General features: G+C 42.5%; 1 protein-coding gene across 1 annotated transcript in view; it reads left to right on the top strand.

Moving 5' to 3' along the window:
- Window positions 1-22,047, top strand: part of LOXHD1 (lipoxygenase homology PLAT domains 1) — a 131,891-nt gene that overhangs the window by 8,293 nt on the left and 101,551 nt on the right. Inside the window, exons 2-4 of the mRNA XM_088537278.1 lie at window positions 6,237-6,351; window positions 12,845-12,925; window positions 13,733-13,917. Of these exons, the coding sequence (XP_088393404.1) occupies window positions 6,237-6,351; window positions 12,845-12,925; window positions 13,733-13,917 (381 nt within the window). The remainder of the gene's footprint in view (window positions 1-6,236; window positions 6,352-12,844; window positions 12,926-13,732; window positions 13,918-22,047) is intronic.

The raw sequence follows: 22,047 nt of genomic DNA, 5'->3' as shown, positions 1-22,047 counted from the left end.
TAGTGTCTCCGAGTCCAGGTTGGCTGGAGGCTGCATGATGTTTTTTGGCCAAAATTGTTTTTTCTGCTACTTGCAGTCTTCTGAATATTGGGTATCAGAGCTGACATAAGGAGAGCCTCTCTCCTTGGTCTTAGCTACTCTGCTGCCAGATCCTTGACAAGTAGGAGGAAGTGGGGCCGTTGTGTGAATTGGGTGTATTACTTTGCTCCAAGACCAAGGTAATTGCTCCCAATTGCATTTTGCAGACATATTGCTCTGGCACAGACTTTGTTTGCTCAGTGTTGCAGATAAAAATCAATGCCATATTTTATCTAGCCTGCATTACATACTCTCCTTTGGGCAGTAATGTCTAATGCCATTGTCCAGAGCTGTTATATAGAGAAACCCAGGTCCTGGCATCCCCTTCACTGTCTACAAAAAATAATGAAAGAAATGGAGCAGTTTTTTTTTTTCTGCAAACATCTTTCTCTCCTGGGACCTGGTGTTTTCCTCCAGAGCAATTTCAAGGCGAATAGCAAAGATGTCGATTGCTAGGCTAATTCTGCTTTGTTGTTCCAACAAAGAACTGAGGTGTTTTTGATGGCGGTACTAAGGCAAAAACACTTTTATCTAATAGCTGGAGCACCAGATGAATTGAGTTTGGCTTCCTACAGTGCATCAGAATGAAACACTGATTTTTGCAATAGCTGATGAAGCACAACAGGCTCCAGACTGCAACTATTCTGCCTGTGGGAGCGGGTGGGAGCAAACTCGGCTTCAGATTAGGTTATACGTGATGTTTCAGAATGCAAGATGATGCTATCTCTGTGTAGGAGCAGTAAGTTCATAAGAAACCTCCCTAATTTATGTCTAGGAAATTTCTTAAAATGCAAGATATTCTTAATTCTGCAGTTATTTTTATAATCTATGAACATGAGGAAAAAAATATGGAAAAGTGTGCAGCTAGTCCAAAGATTCACAGAAAGAAAATTCTTCTCCTTTGCTTTGAATAATTAATTTGGCATCCATGCCAGACTCAAAAGCCGCTTTTGCTAGAGAATATAAAGAATGAGCAAATGTTCTTTTTAGGGTGTGCGTCCCAAATCTGTTCACAGTTGTGCCAGTGTGAATCCAAAGTCATTGTGCTCAAGTCAATGCAGTTGGTTGGAATTTGCCCCAGAGTGAATGCAACAAGATTTAGACTCATTTTGAATACAACAAGAGATTATTGCCCAAATTGTGGCCTGCTGAAAACAAACAAGTGCTGATTTAAAAGGCCTGTGTTCACAGAGGGTAAATGATGAACCCTTTGATAAATACTTATCATGATTAATGTTTTAAGAACTGTGTGTACATTATCTAGGCAACCCTAACCTTTGATGGTCAGCATAGACCCATAAAAAATTTGTAAGGGCGCTACAGAAATGTCAAGGCACTCTCAAAGTGCTCAGAGACAAGCATGTACTGAAGTACTTGCTTCCTCTCTCAGAGGAACCAAGCTAATTGGTTCTTTGCATGAAACAACATTAAGTGAATATTTGGAATAATGAGTGAATTCCTAACTAGAAAGTGCAAACAACTATTCCAGCTACCAAGGCAAATGCTTCATGCTAAACAGAAGCATCTCTAGGGGTGATATCCAATAGCCATAATCTCAAAGTATTTTGTATTTTTGAGGAGATTTATATTCAAGATGGAAAGCAACATCCTACCATTTGTGTTGCAAGAGGGCTTAGTTTTTTCTCACCTTGCACAGGCAGCAGAGAAGTACAGGTTGGAGTTTGCAGATCTCTTGGAGAAAGCATGTGATGAGGAGACTGAATCAGGAGACCAAACAGGCTTGAAATAATTCTGTCTGAAACTTATATTATTATTATTATTCCTTTATCTTTCACTGTTTTATCTCTATTTAGGTAAAAGCTTGGCAGTGTCATACGTTCCAGATCAGTTCTTGATGCTCACCGTCTATGTACGTGACCTGAAGGGATGAACTGAATTTCCTGTCATAATTGGTGCTAAGCATGTTGTCAGAGCCAGAAAAAAACTGACTTTATCAGCTAAAGCACTTGTCTGCTTGGAAGTTTTGCATGGGAAGTTTTCTGTGCTCTTGGCTAGTGCATTTCAGTCTCTGCCTGTCAGTCTGCACAGCATGACAGTACTGTCAGGAGCGATTTTGAAGCAAATGTTTCTCTGCTCTGGCTGTTGGATAGCCAGCTTAATGCTGTCAACTTTTTCTGCAAGACAGTGAAGCAGATGCAAGTTCTACCCATGGTGCTGCAGTGTAACTTGATATTGATTTCACCCCGTATATATCATGCTCTTGAAATGACCATGTTTGAATGCTTATTTTCAGTAAGGAAGCTACTGTGCTACTGCCTATTTTGTCTTTTTCTGAGCTTGTATATACCCCTGAAAAGCAATAATAGGTTTACCATCCGTAACAAGTCAGTTTTGCTGAAGCTTTCACTAGTTTCTGAAGTCTTAATGCCAAATAGCTGAACAATAGAGTCAGCTGGGATTCAGTGTCTACCAGATGAGATAAATGAACAGAATTCCACTTGATTGAGATAATATTTGGAACAAGCGAGTCTGCATCGGCATCTGTATTAAAAGTGTCTGTATATTGACTTTGCCTAGTCCACTGGGAGAAAAGCAAGATTTGGAGACTAGCCTGGAAGTTGAGCATTCCCATATGTTACACTGCAGATTAGTGTTCCTTGGCCAAGTTTTGGGCACCCAAAAGAGACTTACATTGACCTTAGGGGTCATATTCAGTTTCCTGATTAAAAGCACCTAAATGTAGGTGTCTTTCTACACAGACCTTCAGATCTCTTTGAGGAGCTTAATGGTTTCCTGTTATAACTCTTACAAATGACAGACAGCTAAAAGCAATACTATTTCATAGAGATGTCCCATTAATTATGAAGAGGAGATGGAGGTTTTGTGGATACACTCAAACTTCCAGGGTAACCACAGAAGTCCTACCGATGTTCTCTTTATTTTCCTTCAATGACTGTTCCCATTGAGCCAGACTCTAAATAGTAGGACCTAGCTAAATCTGGCATAATTTACCAAATCCTCATTCAGTTGTGAAAATCTTTGCTATGACTTGTCTTTAGATGTTGGACTAAGCAATGAAGCCAAGTGATACCCTGAGCTATGAGCACTGATGTCAGAGGGTGGCTAAAAACCTTTGAAAGTTATTGCTCTGCAGAGAAGTATTGCAGTATTTGTTTGTCCTTCCTTTGTACAAAATAAACTGGGTGATTTGTTCTTCTTTATTCTTCTTTTGCCTGGTTAAAAGCATTTATTACATGTGAAACCACAGGTGGAGGATAGGGGAATAGATAAATGGGTGGGCAGATTTATTTACACAGTGCCCCTGCTGAAAACAAGTTGGCAGATTCTGGAGAATTCAGGTGCATGTTTTCTGTCAAGAAGGGATCTTAAAAGCTGGCTTTTTTGCACCAGAGGCAAGTTGTAGGTGAACCCCAGCAAGAGAAAACAGCTCCTGACCCTAGAGGTATTCATACCAGTGATAGAAGGGAATCCTTGGCAGGTAATTCAAACTATTCAGAGAGGACAGCAATTTGGAAAATGGGGACTCAAAATGTAGATTGGAAATCCTCTGAGGACACCCAAGGAGAAACTAAAGAGCTTGATGCGAAGGGAAGAAATCACTTGCACAGTGAAATGGATATTAAATTTGAGGTACTTAACTTCTGTCATTTCTGATACTGAATCTTCCCTACCACATCTGGGGCACTAAGGCTGCAAAACTGATCTTTATGGCCTGAATTCCACCCTTGTTAAGAAGTGTGACTTCGACAAAAATCCGATTTCAAGATTTTCAGTTAATTTAACTTTATTGTCCCAAACAGAAAAGCACAAGAAGTATGTGCTAAGCATTTGGTAGGGTTGGATGTGTTCCCTCAAACCCAGAATATCCAATTATTCAGTAGTAAGCAGAATAATGCATGGGCTGGCTAAGGCTAAATTCTCACCTCCTTCTATTCCTTGTGATGGTGCCTGCCCATGACAGCGCTGGCCTTTTCTACCCACTGGGTCCTCAAGCTTCAGAGATACTCCTGGCACAGATCACAGCATCAGTGTTTGATCAAAAATAAGAGAAATCTGAAGAAAGGAAATGGAGCTGGGTGCAGAGTGCTGAGCTTCCAGGCTCAGACCCAGGTCACCCCTCATGAATTTGTGTTTCCTCACATGTGTTTGTGTTTCCCATTGCAGGAACTGGAGAAGGACTTTGGTTTGCAAGGTGGGAAGTATTGGGGCTTGTCGACAGTGGTGTTTCAGACACTTATTCTCTTTTCTATTCCATCATCCCTCAAAGTAGGCATTACCACCCCAAAAGCAGGAATCGGGCCAAATTTTGCTTGGCCTTGGGATGCTATAGATTAGTGCATCAATATTGCCCCAAATTATGACTTCATTTATGCAAAAATTTTGCAAAATTATAAGGTTTTGGTTTTTAGGTTTATTGCAAGATTATGACTTAAATTATGGCCTAAGTTTGCTGTATGCCAAATAGCGTTGATGCGGCACAAAACCATGAAGTAATCCATAGTGAATCACTAAGGGCAAGGTGGATTGCAAGTCATTCTGCTGTTAGTGTCTAATGCAGCTGTATCATCTGGCTCTTTGCCCTATGTCAAACATACCCTGCTACCATGTATGATTGTTAACAGGAGGAAGGTGAAAAGAAAAGATACTTCATATGTATATAGATATATATATATATATAAATCATGTGCCTGCTGTGGATTTTTTTTTTACACTGCTACAAAGAAATTTCCTTTTTCTTCGAGCTCATAAGTAAAACATGCCCATCCAAGGATTTCATAAAATTTAACTGAGCACAGATTATGTCTTACTACCCATATTATAATGCTGCCCATATTCTGTCCCATTAACATTCTTAAGATTAAAAAAAAAATACAGTATTTATTTTCTATCTCAGTGCAAGAGAGTCCCTGGAAATAAGTTGTTGTTTTTGATCAGCTTTACATGACTATTCAGGGCTTCACTCCACATACTGTCTCCATGCCTTTCAGCTAAAATAGTAGTGTGATTTCATCTCTGATATTTTGAAATACAGAATGCTGGTGGGCAAAAATTCTGATATTCAAAGCAGATAGACCTGATACTTTTTTTTCCCCTCTTTTGAATATGCACTAAGAAAAAAAATGGACAATGCCACAACATATTAATAGAGCTGTGCTTCCATAAAGGGTGCTTTTTATGTGAGAAATCACACACATAGCAGTAGGGTTTTGCAAGATGAAATGCTGAAAGTTTAGCTGTTGCTGCAACTTCTAGTTCTAAACCTGAAATACTGTTATGACCACACTGAGGTCTAAAGCCAAGGGCCATCAGGATACCTCATTTGCCATCGGCAGCGTTCAACAATTTCACCCAATTCCTTCTATTCTTAGCCAACGTTGACACGTCAGAAAACTAATGTTATCAAGACTTCTCTTATTCCAACTTAATTCATCATCATTCTTAAGAAGCATGTGTCTGAACATAGTTCTTAATATATTTAACCTCTGGTCATTGGATTTTGTCATGCTTTCCTCCATTGTAGTAGAAAGACTCTTTTTACCCGAATTTCTCCCAAGAATACATTGATGTGCAGTAATAAAGTCACCACTCAATCTAGTGCTTGGAAAGATAAATAGATTGAGCTTCAAGACTCTAATTTAAGCGTTTTCCTACCATATTCTTCTCATGATTTACCATTCATTCTTTGGTGAAGAATGCAAAACAAGTGAAATGCAAACTTTCTGGCTATAGTGATTTCTAAGCTTTATACAAATATATTATCAGAGGAAACAGGGACCAGTGCATTGTGTTGACATGTGCGCAGATGAATAATGGCTCAGCAGCTTTACTCTAATGCTTCACATAAATTCTTCTGTTAGATATAATACATGCACATGCATTTTGGTAGGGGAGAGGCGTGTTCATAGAGAAGCATTGTTTTATTTTTGGTAAAGGCTGTGCTGATCTCTTCTGTTGTGCATCTTCAGACATTTTAGCTCAACACAGTGATTTTTTCCAGCTGTTCTGACCTCTAGTGGTCATTGCATCTGCCCAGGAAATGGGATCTTTTCCATGGTGGGGCAGAGTTCCACGGTGTGGTCTGTGTTTTCGCTCAGGTAGGGGGGCAATCTAGATCTATGAAGTGTAGGATGAAGGATTTCCCTTCTTGTCCTCATGTTTCCTTTCTCCTCCAACAGTTTATGAGGTGGTGACGGTGACAGGGGATGTCCGAGGAGCAGGAACTGATGCCAACGTCTTCGTTACTCTCTTTGGAGAGTTCGGGATTACTCCCAAGACTCATCTCACCAGCAAGTGAGTATCTGCAATGACATCTCTATACTTGAGGTCTGTTTTTCAGTAACCTTTTATTGCATTTTGAGGAAACATAATACTGTGTTGATGGATGCGGAGGGAATGCATCTAACAGGTATTTCAAATGGTTGGGGAAATCAGGATTCCTGCTCTTGCATACCTCTTACGTGACGCCTTGCAAAGCTGAATTCCCTTCCACAGGTGGAAATGTATGTTCAGATTCAGATCATATGAGGTTCACACTTACGGGGAGTGGGGATAGACTTGCCTTTGTTAGAGCTTAAATTGTGAGCTCTTGATTTAGGGGCTGAGAAGGTTCAGCACTGTTGGAGTGGGTATAATGGGCAATATTCAGCTGCATAAAACCCCACCAAAGCCTAAAATGCTAAGTCAATTAGAGAGGTGTCCTTGAATCCGTCCAAGGAGTATTTCAGTGGGTCTAAACTAATGTTAAAAGGTAGCCACCTGCATGATTTAGGCTGTTGTCATCCTACTTTCTGCATGAGGACAGGCCCTGTTCTGCACTTCCCTCCAGTGATACAAACGGCATCCTCTGGATGTGCCTTCTCAGCTCTTACTACTGTGTTCCACTCAATGAAACCCGTATTTTATGGTTTAATGAACTAAAATGAAGCCTCTGATTGTCTCAATAGCTTCTTTCCCTCCAAGAAAGGTGAGCATCAGAGTGAGAAGGTACTTGTTGGGTTAAGCAGGTTCTCCTGGGGAAATGATAGGTCTTTTAATGAAGTACCAAACTGTGCAAGCAAAAACCTCCACTTGGGTACCAAAACTAGCAAATGTAGACCAGTTCTTTTAAAAAGTGGTCTCAAACATACATGGAGGCAACACCGGCCAAGGTGTGCAGGATGGGAATCTGCAGAAGTCAGGCAGTGGTAGAGCAGGAGAGCCAATGGAGATCACAGAATCACAGACGGAGAAGATCAGCAGCTCTGTGAGGTCTTGTAGTTCCTTAGGTAGACGATTGTGCTAGCAGAGAGTGGAGATTCCTTCTCTGTGGGGTCTAGGAGCAGCTCTGTGTCTCTGGGTTTTGGGGGCTTTCAGCTTTCTTGAAAATGTGCTTTGAAAAATATTAACCCGCTGCTAATATCACCCGGTAATGTCCCCTTTTCTCCATTTCTACAGCACCGACAAGAGGTACCCGCAACTATTTTAAATTTTACCCTCAAAAGAGCTTCTCTTCCCAGTGAAGCAACTCAAACATGAGAATCTGTAAAGAAAATGATATGGGAATGGTAAAGAAAATACATGAAATTTCAGCCCTGTTTGCCATATTTGAAATTCTGAGCTAGCAAAAGGAGTTTTGTTAACCCAGCATCCTTAGAAATACCAGTGAAAACGCACTGATTATGTATCCTATATCTAATCACAGCACTTTATTCTGTTAATTTTATACAGACATACCAAAGCATTTTTGAAATGCCCAGTGCTGTTTCCATTGATTTTATGGAGAAGGAAAGTGAGGCCAGGAAGTAAAAGATGACGTGGCCCCACAGCAGGTCAATGACAGCATCTCTGCTGGGGAAAGAGCTGCTGACCCAGAGCTGCTGTTCACCTGCCTGGTAGCCTTGGCAAAGCCATTGAGGAGGTATCTGCTCCCAGGGAGTTTTCCTGTGGTCAGCATTTCCGTACAGAGCCCGTGAATTGGGAAAGAGCTTTTCCACACGTGGCTACGGAAATAATCCGAATATCTCCTTAGAAAAAGGCATGTGTCCTTTGGAGAGGAAGTCAGGAAACCCCACTATCACATTTACCATTTCTTAGTAAGCAGTGACCTTGCATGAGTTACCAGTTATCTAAGTCAGCTTTGCTGTTGCTTCAATTAATACCTGCTTCTTCCTCCTTTATTTTATTTTATTTATTTTATTTTAAATCCGTTGAGAGGATATGGAGACTCCGGTTAGCGTTTTGGGCATGGTCCTCTTCACCGCAGAGGGCAGATGGACAAGGTGCTTGCAAGCAAAGACAAGCGACATAGGAAGCCAACCTCCTGCTACTCAAGGCTCTTAAAAATTGGTCCCATGGGAGGTGAATGCTAGAATCACAACTGCAATTTTCCACAGGGGAGGTTTCCTGAACATCAGCGAAATTTCTGCCTCTTGGAGAAAAGTCTGGCACGTTGCAGTGCTTTAGCAAACAGCAGTGAGGGAAAGCTGCTCCGAGTGCAGGAATTTCTGCAGTCTCCAGCCTGCTATCATCTTCTAAACACAAAGCAGTGAAACAGGCAGTTTGCTCCCCAAATTTGCTCTGCAGGTTTGTGAATATGGCAAAAGGATGGAATCTCATGCATCTTCCGACTTCACGTTTACATGAGTTCACTGATGACATGACTGCAAGTGCATGACATTTTATAGGTGTTCCTGCTTCCCAGTGTCCGGTGAAAAGATAAAATCCCAGGAATGGCCTAAAGACGGTACTACCATTTCAGCCTCTGGCTAGAATAGGTCTTTTTCATGTCTTTTGTGACTGTGTGCTGGTGGTGAAATACATGACATTTCATCTCCTTTTGTCATGTGCAGTGGCGGGGGACAACATGGCAAGCGGATGAAATATCATGTGTTTTTCTTTCTTTTTTTTTAAAAACATTTGCTAACAATAAGGTAGCTGTGAAAAACAGGCACCTTTGCGTCGCTCCAGCGTGAACTCTGCAGCACCCCAATTTGGTGCTGAAAGAGGTGTCTATTTGGGGCAGACTTAGCCAAGTAGCTCAGCCAGAGAATAAAAGTGCTCTTAAAAAATCAGCTTTTTCTTCCCTGGGCTCCGTTGTGACTCCTGCTGCTCTGTTGGCTGGCAGCTTCGGCAGCTGCTTGGGACCCTTTCCTCAGGCTCCAGCTGCTTCCCGCTGGCCCAACACGTACTCAGCAGCATTGATCCTCTCTAGCATTTTTTCTTTAATTATTTTTTTCCCTCCTTGCTCATGATTCCCTGCTGTGGGGCTGAGGTAGAGTAGGACAGATCATAAAACTCACTTGCGAACTGTTCCCCCCATCCCTGTTCAGGGTCTAATAGCAAAATTACTTATCTGCTGTTAGTGTAAACATCCACTTTTCAATGTCAGGCTTACGCCGTCCTGCTTGTGGCAAGCACGATAAATATTCATGGTTTTTTTCCTTAAAAAAAAAGAGAAGAGAGCGAGAAAGAGGAAAAAGGAGATTTAGCAGCAATTGCAGTAAGAAAGAGAGGGAAAATAATTGGTGAGTGACAGCTAGCTGCTGATGCTGCCACTGAATTTGAGAAGCGTGCAACATTTCTTTTTATTTCATATCTGAATGCTCCTAATTGGCAGCCCCTTCCACCTGATTTTGAGTTGTTACACGGAGCTTTTCTTGTTCCCGACGTCAGAATATAGAGAGGAATTGCGGAGATCTGCGCAGCAGTCGTTAGCATAAGTTAATCTCTGCAGCTCTGCTGCAGCAGAGCCCGACTAGTTTGCAGAAAATCCGATTTTGTTGTTTAACAGCTCCAGAATAAATAAATACAGGGCTGCAAGTTTATTTAAGCTCAGTAGCTAACGTGGAAAGTTAGAAATTATTCAAAAACTGGGATAGAAAAGGCTGTCCAGGCTACTAATTAAAATGAAACAGTTTTATACGAACTACAGGGGCGACAAAAGGCTTCCCAAATGACTGCTGGAGATTGAAGCTCTTCTTCAGAAAAAGGTTGCAGTATTCTTAATGACTCAGTGTGTTTAATATTTTTAAAGCAGCAGCATTTTCCAATATATTGGAAAATATACATATTTCCAATATATTTCCCAGCAGGAATGGGGTAGCGATTTTTAGCGAAGAAAAACTTTGTCCCAGACCTGGCCAAGTAAATGTAATTTGAAACACTGAACAACCTTGGCAAAGTTATAGATGGCACTATCCGCTTTACCTATTGTTTCTCCAGAAAGTAACAGCAGAAGTACAGGCAACAGAAAGATATGCAGTGTAAGGTTGCCATCGTGAAGTGCAATTTTATTTTCTTTATGCAAGCCATGTCACCAAAATATACCATGGAAAGTTGATGCTGGGCAAGGTATTTGCAGGTCGAATTTTCTCCCTCTGGGGCCCTCGTTCCTCCAAGAAGGAGGTGAGCGATGCTGGTAGAGATCTGCACCAAAAGCAGACATGGCTCAGCCATATGACCAGCCTAATAGCAAGAAAGCAGAAGTTCATCCACCAGCTAAGTTAATTCAGGCTACTGAATAGGTTGGGGTTATTATTTTTATGCCTGCCTCTGCTGTTATCGGTACCCAAGTTTTCCTCCCGAGCTAAGTGCTCAGAACTGGAAAGGGTTTTGTTAGCTGACCGGGATTGCATCCTCTTTCCTCCAAATACCCAAAAATCCATTTTTAAGCAAGACTTTTATTCTCTCTCTTTTTAATCTCTCCCTCTTAGGAAAAAAAGAAATTGTGATTTACTAGCACAACTGTTCACCGATATCATTTCCCACCGCGGTGCCGGCAGGGAGGTCTCTCTGAGCACTGCCGTGCTCGCGATGCTGGCTCTGCTTGGCTCTGGCTGCAGAGATCTGGGCAAAGACCCATAAATGTTGCACAGGAACTCACTCCTAGGCACATGGCCCTTCCCAGCAATGCGATTTATCCTGCCCACATGCATACACTGGAGAGCTGTTCAGCCAAAGAGATCTCAGGTCCCAGATATAACCAAGAATCTCATATTTTGTCCTTTGCAAAGTTCCTGAGTCTCAGTTACGCTGGATGTTTCTTCCTTAGCTTGCTCTATCTTTTTTTTTTTTTTTTTAGTTTGTCATGTTTTTTTACCCAACTGCTGTTAAAATCAGTTGCATGCAATAAAATAAAAATCCTGATCAAAACATAGTTTGGAAATTGGCCTGGCCTGGCCTGATATACCAGTCACAGAACAGGGCTGCAGGAGAAACGGTGAAGCTTTAGGCTAAGGTTTGCTTATGTCTGGTTGTGTTGCAGCCTGGATCTGAACCCAGCCAAGCTCAAACTTCAGAAATTTAGTGCTGTATGTTCCAAAGCAGGTTTTTCTCTGCTCTTTTTCTGTCACTGGAGCTCTGTGATCTGGTGTGCTATGTTGCTTGGTGTAACAAGGTCCTTAAACTAATCAGACCGTGAATTTCTTATAGCAGCCTTAGCTAGGACTATGCCCTGACTTAAACCAGCTGTGATTTCTCCTTCTCTCTTTTCTCTATCTCTCTACCTTTTTTTTTGTTTTTGATAAACTTCAGTATCCCTGTTCATCATGGGATAGTTTATCCTTCTCCCTATTCCCATTTACTTGGCGCTACCAGCGCAATAAGGCTTTGCTCTTTTATTTTTTTCCTCCTTAAAGTGTTCTTTTTTTTTCTCCTTGATGCTACATATCCAGCTTGAGGGAAGCAAGACATATAGATGATGGTTTTATTCTTCTCACGTTTCAACAGTGATGGTTCCCAGGGCGGCAGTCGCATTTTCCAAACCTTTCCCAAGCTCTTCCTAGATGCACAGGAGGGATGAGGTTGGAAGGGACCTCTAGAGATCATCTGGTCCATCCCCCTTGCCCAAGCAGGATCCTGTAGAGCACGTTGCAGAGGATCTGCAGATGCATCGAGATAGCGATCATGGCCATCTGCTCGGTGCTGCATAACATTTCCCCCTTGCCCCTCCGAGCCCCATTCCCATGCCCGGAGCAGCTGCGGATATCGGGCTCCGCACCCCAGCCCAGTGTATGAATGCCCTAAACCAGCCATAGCTTGGAAAACTTTTGGGTAATTAGTCCCGCTTAATGCTGCTGTAGTTTCTTGTCCACTTGAATACGCTGTCTGCTTTTTGCTGCATTAATTACCTGCAACAACGCCCTTTATTTTGCTTTACCAAAAAGATTATACTGGTTCCTGTCCTGAAGGCATTTTGCTTTGAATCAGAGAGAAAACACAGGAGGAAGCTGCAAAGGCAGTTTTGGTTGCTGTTTGGAAACAAGTTGGAAGAGCGGAGCCTGTGCTGCCTGCTTTTATCTCTGGCTGAGCTTGGGGTGCATCCGCAGTGCTGCGAGCCTCTTGCCCCAACCCCTGGGCTGCTCTGCTTTGCAAGGAGAGGAAACCTCACTCCAACTTCCCTCTGCTAAGGGCAAAGCCTAACGTGCTCCTGAAGCTCTTACCTCGCCTGCTGACTTAGCTGAGGATCCCGAAAGTCATTGCTTTATTCTTGGCGGAGATGTGGAATGTGATCCAAGGTTTGCATCTACTTGGGCCAGCATTGCATCTCCCCACAGGTCTGGAGCTCAGCTTCTCCCAAGGCTCTTTGGAGTGGGAAAAGGGAAGAGGTCTGTTCCCTCATTAAGCGCCACTACTTAAAGCCACCCAAGGCCCATCATGAGGAGGAGGACTTTGGAAAATAGGGTTGCCCAGTGCTAGAATTGGCAGCTCTTTGTCCTCAAATGCTCACGCTCCGGCAAGCCACGGTGTATACCTGCTGGTGAGGTTGCCCTTTTCTCAGCCCACTCTTGGTGCATGTGTGTTGCAGGAGCAGCACTGCCTTCGAGAGGAGCAAAACTGACGTGTTCCGAGTGAAAACCAACAATGTCGGACAAATAAAGAAAATAAGGTATGTGCACAGCATTTCTACGGCAGTGCTCAGCAAGGTGCTGATCGGTGGCAGGCGGTGGAGGTTTCAGCATGGTCCTGCTTTGCTCATTATTTGCGAGCACGTTCATATCAAGGTGAAGTTAAGGGGTGGTAAAAGCTTGTTTACTGTCTGAGGTTTGAACCGAAGCGTGAAATCACCTACGGTATTGCTTATAACCATCCGCCTTCCCCGACAGGAATTGTATTTCTGTCATATGCAGTCACACAGAAAAGCAGTTAGGAGTGTTTTTATGCCCTGTAGAGGGAAATGGGGTTGGCCGTTGCCTTTTGCTGAATTAGGGTGATATAAATGGCAATCGTTATGTTTAATCACCTCATGATTGACCTGTATAAAATAAAAATTAATAAGTGATACGGAGAAAGTTGGGGAAATGGAGAGAGGCAGATGAAATAGGATAAGCAGAGAAGGGAGTACAAAGGATACGGGATGGGAGGGGAGGCTTGCAGATGTTTTAGACAGGTAATATAAGGTGGAAAAATACAAATGTTGGATGAGCATGCATGGGTGTGCATATTTGCTTGCATCCCTTTGCAGGCACTGTCACATAAATACATGGGGCATCTGCCCCCAAACGCATATGGAAGGTTATTCTTGCACAAAATACCCTGTGGAGGTGCATGAGTTCTGTGAAACGCTTTGGATAGCCATGCTGGCCAGTTAGGCTATACTTCTAAATAAAATACCATGCTAAATTATTGCGCTAGTGGCCAGCCTTAATCAAAACCACGAACCCAGGCCCTCACACGCAGCTTGTTCCTCCTCTAGGATCGAGCATGACAACACCGGGCTGAACGCAGGCTGGTTCCTTGATCGCGTGATAGTGACGGACATGAACAGACCTCATCTCCGCTTCTACTTCCCATGCAACAACTGGCTGAGCAAGGAGGATGGAGATGGGCTGTACGTCAGGGATCTCATCGGCAGCCTGAACCCCATGGATGTGCCCAAAAGTAAGGATTTCCCCCAAAACCTTGACTTTTTCTTGTCAGACTCTGCAAGGTTGCCTTCAGATGACCTCAGCCACATCAAAATTAGTCATTTAGTGTAAGTTTAATTTAAATTTTCACTATGGGCAGTGTAGAGATACAGGATACATGCCTTGAGAGTGCAAGTTCTTTTGACATTAGACCTGACATCTTCAGGTGAACATGTGAAGATGCTTCTCATGCTTGTTCAGTACAGAATGAGCCAAGATGACTACTTTAAATTAGAATAAATGAAATTAGTTCCACTGCCACATATTGCCAGTATCATATTGTGTGTTTTTAGAAAAGACAGCATGGTTGCAATCCCATGCATGATGTGAAGTATTTCCAGGCTCTGGTAGTGATCCACAGGAAATTTTCATAAACAAAGCCAACCTCCTCTCTATAACTCTACACCAGTTCACTGAATGTGTATGATAGCCATATAGAACCGCTGCTGATTTTTCAGAGTGGTTTTAAGCTAATGATGTTGAAATGAAGCCAGGACAACTTGCAAACCAGACATGTACTCCCAAATTGATATGGGTGTCTAGACCATGTGCCAAAGTATGGGGCATGTCACAAGAGTGGGAAGAGGATCAAGATGTGAAAGCTGAGCCAGCAAACCAATCTCAGGTGATATGTTGGCATACTGTAATGCCAACTGTAAATGAGGAAACTGAGTTGTATTTTCCTCATGACCTCACCAAGGCACCACTCCTTTCTAGAAGTTGAATTACAGACATGGAAAGAAAAGTGTTCCCATCGTTAGCCACAAATATGAGGAAAAGCAACTTTGGTGGGAAAAAGGGGGCTTTTCATAGTATCATATCTTTCTCAGAAATAGTAATAAATTTTTCATCCGAGTGCTTCAACATGAACACATCAGGCCTTTATATTTTGGGAAACACAGATTAATGCCAACTGCAGTACAATGCTTTGAGCACTGATAGATGCTGTAGAAAGGCAAAGAATTGTTACTTTTATTAGGATTCTGTTTAAAGTTAACACTGAAACTATATGCCATGACGCTTTTTATCAATGGATTGTTAAGATTCCCTCCCTACTAATAAGATGAGACCTCCCAAGACAGTTATTATATGTTGAACATGCAAGTATTAAAGGATACTGCATGAGCTAGCATGCACTGATAATATCCATTGACAAGCAATGTTTGTTGAAGCGCTTTATAGGCGCAGAACTCTCCCACGTGGTTGCTGTAGGGGAATGAGATAATGTCTGGAGATCCTCTGCCAAAACCCCACCCCATGGATGCTGGAGCTGGGTGCTTTATTGCTCTTTTACCCATTCAGCCTCCAAATTGGAAGAGTTAAAAGATCCTAGAGGGGCGGGAGGGGTCAGGAGGAGGTGGTGAATGAGTCAAAACAACTTGCAGTTGATGGGAGGTCTCTTGAGAAGGAAGCCAACTCCTCAATCTCAATAGAGCTTTAAAGAGCACAACTATTTCTTTGAATTTGTTATTGTTTCTTCCTGGAGAGCTGATTCAAATGAACGCAAGTGGTTTCCTCCATCCTGTTCAACACCTGTCTCATGATAGGAAAAAAATGTGTGGGCTAAGCCTTCAGCTGGTAAAAATCAGCATAGCTCCAATGAACAACTTTATATTTTGTCAGCTGTGATCCTAGTCGCAAGCATTTGCTCTTCTCCAGAAGTGGCTGAATATAATATACCAACTGCTGACAATAGGCTTGGTGTTGTATGTTCAGGACACACACAGATAAGATTGTCCCTTGCCTTCAGAGTTTGAAAGAAGAGATACAACTAGATATTAGTCAGAAATGTGTGTGTTCACATGTCCCTGATTGGGCTGAAAATCCTGCTTTGAAGTGCCATGGTTTTGCAGCCCTTCCAGGGCAGCATGGGTAGCTGGGCTAAGGCCAGAGACAAGGGTGAAGGGTTGGATGCCTTCCAGGTGTAAGAGGAGAGGGTTCGCTCAGCACTCTCAGGTTGCCGTTCCCCTTGAATCATAATTAATGAAAGATAAACCCTGCCTGGCTGCTGAGGTGAACTGTCAACCAGAAATGTAGACTTGTCTGAACTCACTTTGGCTGCCTCTGACTCCATAAAGGTCTGAAATGAGATGGTGAGATGATTTCCTTCGTACATGCAAAGTGTTTGCCCTAAATTTGTTTCTTGCTTTCAAATGGATTAAATGGAGGTGTTTACTCTGAGAGTGCTCATATTTTCCAGGCCACTAGACAAATGCATAATGATGTGGTTTGGCGAACTTATGTGCTGGTAGCTCTGTGCCTTGCTCCTTCCTAAGGCTGTGTCCTGATTAGCAGCGTTCAGGGCCACTCTGGTCTTCTTTTTGGTCATGTTCTTGAGTTATTGTTTCCCTTTTTTTTTCAGTTCTTCTCTGTGAACTATTCGGGCACCTATGTTACAGACTTTAGCTTGGGCTTTGCTTTCATGTTTCATTTCCCTCACAGCCTGATACATTTTTTAGAGGTATCCAAAAAACTTCATTTTCTGTGTTCCTTCACCTACAACATCTTTAGCTTTTGATCTTCTCCCAGAGAGCTCCAGCATCTTTACCTGAGCATTTATCTTCCTACCTTGAACTCAGATCACTGCTGGAACAAGCACGTTTTCTGTGGTATGTGTGGGAGGTAGGTTCGAGAAAAATACACTGATTTAAATTTTTTAAGTTTTTTTTGCTTGTTTAAGCTCTGTTAAGACTTTGTATTTGAAAGGGTTCATTGATGTTTGGACCAAAACCTGCCCAAGTCATGCAGAGACTCAGCTTCCTTCTTGGTGAAGAGCATAGGGGAACTAGGGGATGCCCATACAGCTGTGAGCTTTGAAGAGGTTAATTTAAGGAAGAAAATAAAAGTGTTATAAAAATTGCAGAAAGGAATATGTTCCCCAGAAAGAGCTGGCATACAATTGAAAAACTCCACTGAGGAGAGAAAAAAAAAAAAAAAGGAAAGAAAAGGAAAGGAAAGGAAAGGAAAGAAAAGAAAAGAAAAGAAAAGAAAAGAAAAGAAAAGAAAAGAAAAGAAAAGAAAAGAAAAGAAAAAAGAAAAGAAAAGAAAAGAAAAGAAAAGAAAAGAAAAGAAAAGAAAAGAAAAGAAAAGAAAAGAAAGAAAAAGGTATGGAGTGCTTTTCACGAACCCGACAGGCTTAATGAGGATGGCAGGAAGACTTAATGATTGCAGACAGCTGAGCGACTGCACTTATTTGAATAATACAGCTCCTGTCTTTTCCCCGTTGAATGCTGTGCATTTCTCAAGGAGAGTGGGTTACATTTTAAGCGCTCGTGCTTGAATGCTCTTCTGTCCCCTGAGTTCACACGCACGGCATCATATGACCATGGCCTTTTGACAGTGATAGTGCCACAGACTTATTTACCCAGCAGCTGCTATTGGCAGCCAGGATTAACTTACATTACAGGTATTAATTACAAGGAAAGGCCATTGTGTGGCCTCATGCTGCTTGCCTTGAGCTTCTGAAACCTGCAGTTTGCCTGAGTGTGGCTGAGCTGTTATGCTGGGGACTCGAGGCTGAAGACTCTCGTTGTAGGCCTGCAGGTTTGAAATCAGGAGCTCGGAGCGGGTCTGAGGTCCTGCCAAAGTGAACAGGGGCTGGGGGAGGAAAGTGCTTGCAAAAGCTTGTAGGTGTGCTAGTAAGACCTACTGACATGAGGAGGTGCAGAAACCAATAAAATGTGGGAGCCCATTGCCTGCAGCCCAAAAAAACGTGTCTGAAATAAAAGATGAGGGCAGAGAATCAGGACATTCCTGTAACTACGTGCTCTGCAGACTGTGTGCTAAAGGACTTCAGGTCATCCTGCAGAAGGACCCATCTCTCCCAGAGTCGTGGTCACAGCTGTAGTGGCTCTGCATTGTGGCAAAAGGTGCCCCAGAGCTGGGCTTAGCCCTCCTCATGTGAACCACCAAGGGGGCATTTCTCCATCCCTGCGTGTGATGTGGACAGCTTTTATCTCCCAGCTGGAAAGCATGGAGTCCTGAGATCTGGGGTTCAGCTGGACTGAAAGGTCTCAGGATGTAATGCTGGAACTTTATTTTTTAAAGTTTTTTCTTATATACCCTATTAATAATGATGGTGCGTATAGTGGATGTGTTACTCAGCACAGATGTGTAGGACAAGGCAGACACAACACATTGCACACAATCCTTCAGAATGAAAGCACCCATCTCAGTGCATTGCATTTATTATTATTATTAAAGTGCCAGGCCTTGGTCATTGATTATTTCTGATTTTTTGTAGTCATATGGCAAAAATGGATCCCAAGTCCAGGTTAGGTAGAAGAGTGCTATATCCAGGGTTAGGTGTGCGTGGTCTCTTAGTGGGCAGACATAAACTTTCTGATTCACCATGACAAGAATCGACTTTAAAGGGAAAGATGGGTGGTCGTATTAATTCTGCACTGATTTAGAGCTGATATATTACAACTTTTGGAGAGGTTGCATCCTGCGCTGTTATGCCTATGGAGTTATTTCTAGAAGGTCACACCAAGCTACCGTGAGCTGAATATGTGTAAAAGCAGATGTGCTGGTATGCCTATGCATGGAGAGGATTCTCTGATCTTTAAAAAATAGGAGCAATATTTATTACAATTACAAAAGAGAGAAGTCAAGTAAGTTGATCAAGTTACAGGTCGGTTCCTTTTTTTTTTTTTTTTTTCATACATCTCCTTGAATAATTGGTCTCATGTAGGTTCTCATGTAGGAGAATGGTAATGAGATCACCCAAGGAGATGGGGATGGTCCATGTTCATGGTATTGAGAGAACACCACAGGCAAAGAGAACCAGAGAACAATTTCCATAAAATGTTATTATGAAGGCAGTTTGTCCATACAAAGGAGCAGACTATAGTGACTTCTCAGCCAGATATGCTTTTGATGAGTGCACAAAGAGTTAACATGCCATAGATATTCTTTGAGTTTTTTAGGTCTGCTAGGATCTAAAACTCATATATTTGAGCTGGGAATACAGGTTGTTTTATTTCTTTCTTCTGGGAAAGAAGCGTGTAGTAAGATTTCACAGTTCATTGTCCAAGGTTTTAATGGTGGCTGAGCTGAAGACTTATGAGCGACTTGTCTCAGGCTTGAGAAAACACTTGGGGCACCAGGTATTGATCCAATGCTTGACTTTGAGTAAGTAGCTAAGTCTGTCCTGTCCCAATGGGAGATGCAGATGCCTCAGGGTTGGACTGGATCCGAGCTGAAGCTGCATCCAATATTTCTCAATAATATGCTGGTGTTGGAAACTTTGATTAAAAAAAAAATCATTTTGGATGTGAGACTTGATGACATCTGATGGGTTTTGTAGCCTCCTTTTACAAAGCATCAGATCTGGAGAGTCTTGTGTGCTTAGAGTGCAACTTCTGCCACCCCTGGGTCATGATTTAAAATGTGCTGTCATGTTCTGGAAACTTCAATCAACAGCAGCAACAACAAACAAAAAAAGGTGGTGTTCTTGAGGATTTGGAGGATTTTCCTGAGGAAAAAGGAAGAGATCTGGGATGGGTGAACAAAATATTCGTGGCTGTTAGCTGCTCACCAAAACTCAACTTTATATATGTTGAGAGTGGGAAGTATCTAACTAACACAGGCAAATGCTGCTAAATAGATTTACAAAATAAACATAAATTCTTTATTTTTTTTTAATATGACAAATGCCTGTGTTAAGGATTTGCTTTGTATACACTGATACTCAATAAACAAGGTTTTCAGGTGGAGTGTCTCTCCTACCCGATTAATATTGCTGCAAGAAAGCTGTGATGCTAAACAGCATACCACACACCCAACATCTTTTTTATTTTTTCTTCTAATTAGATCAGTTGAGCTGATAAGGATTTTACTCTCTGTGCGGACACAGATGTTTGGACCCTTTTGACCACCATGCTTACAACAACTTGGCTACGGAGCGTTTTGTACTTTACTTTTTGCCTGATATTTTATCTCTGAAACTAGGCAAGAGCAAGGAGGAACTGAAAAACTAGAAATGAAGAGAAACACTGATGATTTCTAAGGAAGACAAATATGCATCTTGTCTTCCTTTCTTGTCTTCTTTTTACAAAAAAAGAAGACAAGATGCACAGAGCTCAGAAATGAGATGTAAATAGGGACCTGTAATTCACATAAATAAGGACTTCTTGTTCAAGAGAAAAAAATATGGAAATGAATGAGCCATCTCTGCATGCAGCTGGTATGTAGATCTATGTATAAAACAGATAATGAATGGCCCTGAAGATGGGCATATATTTGACCAATTATATCCAGATATTGTAATTATTTTGCAGTCAGTTTTGAAATAAAGTATCTTTATTTTGAAGCATTATATATAAAAATTGGGGCTGACGTACAGTGCTCATATAGTTTTGAACAACACTGTAAAATTATCTTACTCGTCATTCTGAGCAAAAATATTTTACCCAAGAGTTTCTTTTCAGTAATTTCCCCAATTTCAAATATAGCAGGCTCAGGGAAGCAGTGGGAGGAGGGAAATGGATATTTCTTTTGTGAAATGTCTGATATTTTTTTTCATGGGCTCCCATCCTGGGGCTGAGCTAATGAAAAACAATGAGAAATCTTGGAGAATTAAGTGAAGAGGGATTTCCAGGGCGCCGAGGCGAGGTGGGTTGCCCCGTGCTAAGCTCCATGCCTCTGCAGCTAAACCGCTATTGTCTCCTGAGCAAGGTCGTTTAAAGCTCACTTCAATATGTCATCATCGCTTTGAAGTCGCAGTAGGAACAGCCGTTTAGCATATCCTACAAGCAAAGCCTCCTGCATGGGGTAGATTGCCTCTCACAGGCTCTGCAGAGGGATGATCCGGGCTGAATCCTGATATATTTAACTGCCTTGATGCGTGCTTTGATTTCACATGAGAGCTACTCGTAACGGGGCTGAGTCTTGTGGTCTGTGGGCTGGAGGGGAGACTGAGCAGCTGAGCTGAAAGCAGGGTTATCATAAGACAATAGTTGGGGATAATATAGTATTCAGGAGAGCAAACCTAATCGTTTCCCATGTGTTATGCTTCCTTGGTAGTAGCAATAATGTCTTTTAAGGGGTTTGTGGGGAGAGTCATTGCCCAGGATCACGATGGCTCATGGGCAGCAAGCACCAGCACTGTGCAAATGTGCCTGGTGTTTCACACCACGCTCGTGGACCAAAGCAACATGGAGCTCTTCCTTCATCAGCATTCCCTGTGCTCCAAGGGTGCTTGTAATCTGAATTTCCTATCTGAACTCTCCATTTAAGAAGCTGCTCTTCACCTCTGGAAATGCGGCTTGTTAGGAAAGATAGCTGTCAATTACTCTTGACAGAGATTAAATACTCTTGAGCGCTAGACCTCCCAACAGATCCATGTGTGATCACTCCATGCAGCAAGGAGCCGTGTTTTAGAGGCAACGCTGGCTCCTGTTGAGCTCTGCAGGACTCCACGTTTTGCTTTGATAGGGGTAGCTTCAGGTTCCCATCGTGTCTTCCTCCACCTTGTTATCCCCAGGGTCTCCAGTGCTGCAGAAGAGAGAGGTGCAGTGATTAGGGCTGGGTGAGTTTTATTCTCTTTGCAGCATTTGTGGAGAGTGTGGTGTTGTGTGAAAGTGAGCTAAGGCATCTCCCCCAGCAGGCCAGGAGAAGCTCATGTAGGTGTTAGTCTGGTGGGGTGGGCTCCCGTCTGTAGGAAGGAAGAGAATTAAATTGCAATTCTTAGTCTGAATCAAGCAGGCTGGATAGGAGACTCCAGATCCCGGCTGTTTGCCCTGACCATGGCCAATCCAACCTGTTAGTGGTTGCACTAAGCAAGAAGTCCAGCTGTTGCTGGGAAAAATGTTTTTGGAAGGAGTACCAAGGAACTCTTATTTTGATGAAGCAATGCTTTCCATCGAGGAGAATTCGTTTCATCAGAGGGTTTCTGGTGGGAGGGAATTACTGTCTTGACCTGACAGTGAGGGATTGAGGCACTGGGGAGTCAAACCACCTTTCCAGGGTGGATGGGAAGAAGATGGGAAGCTGGATGAGAAGAACCCAGGCAGGATGTTAGGCTAGTTCTGTACCCTGCGTCCTCTGGATGGAGATGGCAGGGGATGCATTTCTAAAACAGAGGTGGTGCCACCCGCGTGTC

The sequence above is a fragment of the Tinamus guttatus genome, unplaced genomic scaffold (genome assembly GCF_059628265.1).
Source record: "Tinamus guttatus ecotype Peru unplaced genomic scaffold, ASM5962826v1 Tinamus_guttatus_pri_ptg000741l, whole genome shotgun sequence".
In the NCBI taxonomy this organism is placed as follows: Eukaryota; Metazoa; Chordata; class Aves; order Tinamiformes; family Tinamidae; genus Tinamus; species Tinamus guttatus.
This window is presented reverse-complemented; position numbering and strand designations above follow the sequence as displayed.